Genomic DNA, 6166 nt, shown 5'->3' on the forward strand with positions numbered 1-6166 from the left:
TAGAGGGGCGAATATTCATAGCTTTTAAGCTATGGTATGGTCTTACATCAATTAGGGTATAGTATATAGCGTTTTACTTCATATAGATTTTATTTGTTATTCCTTTGCTCAGAATGTTCCATATGATGACATTAAACTTATCACTCTCCATGGAGACAAATAGGTGAAACCAGCAGATCCCCCATTCACAGTGAGAATACATGTTTTGAATGTATTTTTGAGCAATACCTGTACTTGTTTAATGCTTTATTGTGGGACATCCAAAGTAAAGAAATAACATCCCTATGGAGATGAACAAACAGAAAAGCTACACACAGTTAAAATCAGATTTTATCTAGAAAGCCAAATCCATTATATACTAAACTGCCACTATGTGTGAAAAGTTTGTGGTTCAGTATCTTATTATTTTTGATCTCCCATTTTACAAAGTGCAACTCAAAACTCGCCATTCTTAGACACATTGGAGAGGGCTACCTGTGTCATTTCAGACACCGGAAACTTCACCTTTTAAACACAGGCAGCCAAAGCATGACCTTTAATTAAAGAGGAAAACATGACAAGTTTACTGCGTGTTCCTGTTGAAGTCACAGGGCTTTAGAAAGGGTATATAGCCCCAACAAAAACAATAGAGCAGCAATCAAAACTTCTAACTTTGCACTTAACTGAATGGTCTCTTAAATATCAAATACAAGTTAGATGTAAGTATATTTATTTTTTAGATAAGAAACAACAAGCAACTGTATATCAAAATCAATTTCACCTATTTCTGTTTCTTGAGTAGGGAGATTACAAAAGAACAGATGATTCCAAATAAGCCTGAATAAAAAGGTTAATGTATTAAACACCCAAAAGGAAGAAAGGGTAATTTTGCTCAAGCGCTTGGTCTAAATTGGAAAATAAACTATAATTGAGGTTCACAAAAGCAAATTGCTGGCCGCATTTAATTTAATTCAAAGGGTCTATTGTGTGCCTTCTGCTGTCAGTAAGAAATGTTATACCAAAATTAAAAGTTGGTACAAGTAATTATTTTCAAGGGCTTTTGTTAAACTGCTGCCTATAACTATTGCTTGGGATGAGATACATTGAAGTACAAAGGAAACTGATGCCAGTCACCATTTCAATAGCAAAAAATCTCAAACCAGATTTCATTAAACATCATTAAATTATTAAAGATACATTATGTAATTTTTTTTCTGGTGGAGGGTCTGCTACCTGCTTGTCTTAAAGATGTTTGCCTTGAATGTTCCACAGTATGGCATTAAACATAACTATATCCATGGAGACAAGCTGGTGAAGCTACAAGAACAGGTAAGATCTCTGCAGAGATAATTACCCAAAAAGTTAAATAGTGTACCTTTAAATACCCATATACATAGCATATAGGATAAATAACTCTCTTCCCTTCTGATATTAAATGACCCTTAGGTGTTCCATCCCCGTAGAAATTCACCTAAAGAGACCGGCAAATCCATAGACTACAGGGGGAATACAGTATATCGATATTTGCATTATATCTGGAGATAGGAGTGATCAGTCAAGGACACACATGGGCAGCCAGGGAGTATGGGGAACACTTGAACCAATTTCATATACTGCCACTGCACGACTCAGGGCGCATAACAATTCACCTGCTCGGCTTGACTTTGCAGTGTCTCAGTTCACGAGGAGGAAGGATGCTTTTAGGATCAGCCCGTGCAGCGCTCCAACTTCTGTGGGGCCTCGCAGCTGCTGAAAAAAAAGTGTAGAGCAAGCATTTTAGCAAACATTGGAAAATACTGAACCGCTTCACTCTGCTGTAGCTTTAACAGGTACATACAGAAGCTGGGTTTGGGTATAAAGGACTGCTAAATGTATGCAGGCCTACATTTATATAGGTACTTAAAAATAGTTTAACTGTATTTTGCATTTAGAAAGGTAGAATGGCCTTCAGTGTTTTTTTTTTCCCTTCCAAAATCAAGATAAACATGAAATATTGTACTACTTAGTGTATTCAACTAAATGTTAGCAGTTGCAATTTTAATCATATTATTAACATATTAACACTTACAGATTGGGTTCAGCCAGTTTAAATGTGTACCATGTAACTTTTTTGGTATAGGGGGTGCTTGCTACTCTCCATTACAATATTATTATTATTTTTGCCTGGGATGTGCGGCATTAAACTTACCAATGAAAACAAACAGATGATACAGCCAAGCCAAGCTTCAGGTCTGATCTGTGAAGAGGCAAGTTCGCTCAGTTTTATCTATACAAAAGTTTAACATTTGGAGTGGCTAGCATTGAGTTAATTCCCACCTCTGGCAGTATGTGTCTATAGGGATGGTAAATGTTGCTGAAATAAAAACAACCAAGTACTTACTCCAAAATTACAGCTCCACTGACAGTTAATTCGAAAACAACCTGCTTATTTAGCTCATTGCTTTGGAAGAGTTGCGGCTAGCCTCTAATATTGATTGAAATGTACTGGGCCAGAGGATCGCTTTGTTTTTTCTGCTTAAAGGCTGTTTTTCATGTGAGTTGGTTTATTAACACAACCCCTTAGCCCACAGTGCACTCCCATATGAACAGAGCGGCTGAATAATCCTCATTTAAGGAAACTGACTAAGCAGATTAAGTGTAATCATGCATCACAAACAAACCTTGAATTGTCTTTTGCTGTGAAAGCGGCGCATATTTACGAGCAGTTTGTTTGTGAAGTTTCTTAATCTTCCAGCAAACTTTAGCTTTGAGCTAAATATTACAGCTGCTTCCTCCAGCCTTTGAAATAATAAAGTTAAAGAGAAGAGTTATAAGTCTTATCTGGAAAATGAATATCCTTTGAAAAAAAAAAAAAAAAACACAGAGGGGAAAGATGCATTATTAATCTTAGTACAGATTTTATGTTTAATATTTTGAGTTTGTACTGTTAGTCTATGTATAGCGTGTATGTATATAGTGCTAATTTCATGTGTGAACTAGTTGCTAAAATGTTAGATCATTACAATATATAAAAAAATACTAGTTACAAGTCAACATATAAAAAATAACATATAAAATCAAGTGGAAATATCGGCTTCTAGCAATTAGTCCTAGCATACATTTTATGCTGCAAAATGTAGGTTTGGACTGTACAGGAACTGCCTAAATATATGATTAAATTAGGCAATTATTTTTAGCTTTATGTTTCATGGTACTTACTTTTACTATACAGTCTATGGATAAAACACGTTAAATCACGTCATTATAATAATATATGTTGTAATCATACCTTGGGAACTTGAAGATCACCACACTGGGCAGGCACATGGGCATCAGGCACACACCTACGGAGCTTCTCTGCGCATGCTCAGAATAAACAGGCTCATGTTTGCTTCAGTGGTGTGGACGAGTTGAATGAGCTGTCAAAGTTGTTTTATACAGCAGATTTATTTTAAACTTGAAACTGCACAATCGCGGATCAGAGGTAAGTAAGTTGCATGCAATCTGCCGTATGTGATCATTAATTATTTGACGCTGATGGCTTTTACGGCTGCTGTATGCTAGCAAAATGTGAGGCTAGCGTTAGCATCAGCCACTAGCATTTATGTGAAACCAAAACGAAACTGATCCGTAAGAACTTGTTGGCTCATGTTAATTAAAATTAATTATATGATATTGGATTTAATGTCTGAAATGTAAGTGTAGCTTTGTATAACTATTGTGCAGCCGTGTTATTACCTATTTATCAATTCTTGCACATGTTTTTGTCCACAGGTGCACCATAATGTCAACAGCAGAGCCCATCATCAAATCAAAGCAGGCACAGAAAGAAATTAATGGCATTTCCACACAAGTTGTCTGTACAGAGTTTAGTAATTACATTTTTGTAGTGGTCACTCAGTATGGAAAAATAGGCACTTTAGTATCTGTTACGCCAGACTCCAGGTGTAATGACATCAGCACTTCATCCTTCTCCACTAAAGTGCTGCTGGGAAAAGATGAGGTAAGAGTAATAATAATTAATGTTTATTTTTACTTGAAAGTCTGCACCCTTTTGTAGCGTTTTTTTTTTTTTTTTTTTTTTTTTTTTAATTAGAGTAGTAAGCAGTTGTATTATGCTGCTTTGTTTTGTTTTAAGCACACATATATATATATATATACCTAATCGATACTAAAACTAGTGCAGAAATTAAATACTTACTTGAACAAGTATCAGTGCTGAAAGACAGTTATATAAATAGGACAAAGTTGGATCTTGAATAGTTTTAGAATTATGCTCTTGTTTATACAGAAGTGGGATAAGACCATACGGGATTATTAAAAATTAAACTACTCTTATCAGTGCTTACAATGACACACTGTTGCCTAAATAACTGTGTTTTATTAGCATTTATTGGTATTGCGTATCAAGACTTTTAATCTTGTTATTGAAATCAACTTTGAAATTAATGAAATGTATTGTGACAGAACTACATTTTCCCCCTTTTTGGCTTTGGCTGGACCGTCAAATGCAATTCCATTCAGTTAGAGGTAGAAAAAATAATGGAGACCATTATGAATGTTTCTAGAAACCAGTTTTTTGATTTCCTATTTTAGCTTTTTTTTTTACATGGCTTAGACTCCTAAGTATAACTGACCTTGTGATCCACTGCTGCAGAACTGAATTTTATTACATGCTGGAAGTCACTGCTCACTTTCTAATAAGGTTTCTTAAGCACTTATTTTCACTAAGAACACAAAGCATTGGTATTCTTTGAACAGTTAGGGCTATCCTTTTCTAAGTATTAATAAAATGCAGCAGACTAACCTGTCTATGTTTGTGCTTCTATTTTCAGCCAATGACACACGTCTGTGCCAAAAACCTGTCAACATTCGTCTCACAAGAAGCCGCTAATAGACCTATTCTATTGGGACTGGCCCTCAAGGATTCTTCCAAAGATTCAATACAACATTTTAAAGAGCTGATCAGATCCTGCAAAGTATGGTGAAACAAACAAGGACAAAAATCATGTGCTGTTTGTAACCTGTATTTTTTTATTTTATATATTTTTCTTACTACCTTTTTTCTGCAATAAAGTAGGATGTTATTATATCTGTCTAATTGTGGTTGCTTTGTATATTGGCAAATTGTAATAGTCAAACTCTTTTTTTTTTTTTTTTTTTATCAATAATATTTATATATCAATAATATTTAATCCCCATATGTACCATTTTATCATTCCTGTTAGAATATGAGCTAATGCAGTATTTTCCTGTTATACAACTACACCATTCCCATAACAATGTCCCATCAATAATAAGTAAGTCTCCAAGCATATTCCCAAAAATAGCTTTGAACAGAACAGGTCACCTTTGGAAGTTGTTGTGCTCTCAAATAAACGAAATGCTCTTTTATCCAGAGAAGAATAAATGGGACTCAGCTCTCAATAGACTGTGTAAATGAATGGAACGAGCGTTTAAACTCTATAAATTGCCCCATCAAATTGAAAAATTGAGTTAGATGTTTTATAATCTTGCTGTTAACATTCAGTTCTACACTTCAGCTCCCAAGACTACTTGTACTTATGCTGCAACAAAAGGTCAGTGTTTAGGAGTCTATTTTTAGCTTTATTTTAACTCCAGTCTATGATAATTAAGGGTGTGTTGTCATAATAAATACATTTGGGCCTGTTTGTTTTATTACATTTTATATGACTGAGAGACAAATATGAAGAACTTTCTGTTGCTGCATAGTTTGCTTCTCCATACATGTATAATAAAATGCCACATTCTTTGTTATTTCACCTACTTTTACATTACTGTATGAAATGTAAATTGAAACGTTTGCTATAAGTACAATAAGGAAGGTTAGAAGGTATGGTGCATTAGATGTAACCATGTACAAATGTAAGTTGCTTGAAAATAGGTGGCTGTTATATTTTTGCATTCTGATTTATTCGTGTTATTTTATTTTTAAAGGAATGTCAGGAAGTTGTAATGTTGCCTGGTGAATCAATACAATACACAAATCAAGCCAGGCAGAGATTATATATCTTACTAATAATAATTAATGAGTACTTAAGGAATTAGTTTTGCCTTCTCCATTCACCATGCAGACATGTGATAACATATATTACATAATAGGTCCTTACTTTCTCAATTACACATTCAAAAAAACGTGTTTGGGCTGGGAGCAGGGATTGTAGGGTTGGGGCTCTTTGTTATTCTG

The 6166-nt window shown here is 34.6% G+C and overlaps 1 protein-coding gene across 1 annotated transcript; it reads left to right on the forward strand.

Moving 5' to 3' along the window:
* Positions 1-3295: 3295 nt before the first annotated feature.
* On the forward strand, positions 3296-5048 carry psmg3 (proteasome (prosome, macropain) assembly chaperone 3). The gene is made up of 3 exons (XM_055152772.1): positions 3296-3442; positions 3733-3961; positions 4794-5048. The coding sequence occupies exons 2-3, from the start codon at positions 3743-3745 to the stop codon at positions 4944-4946; spliced, it is 372 nt and encodes a 123-aa protein (XP_055008747.1). The 5' UTR covers positions 3296-3442; positions 3733-3742; the 3' UTR covers positions 4947-5048.
* The last annotated feature ends 1118 nt before the right edge of the window (positions 5049-6166 follow it).

Source organism: Boleophthalmus pectinirostris, unplaced genomic scaffold, assembly GCF_026225935.1.
Source record: "Boleophthalmus pectinirostris isolate CB_2022bp ecotype Guang Dong unplaced genomic scaffold, ASM2622593v1 HiC_scaffold_17, whole genome shotgun sequence".
Lineage (NCBI taxonomy): Eukaryota > Metazoa > Chordata > Actinopteri > Gobiiformes > Gobiidae > Boleophthalmus > Boleophthalmus pectinirostris.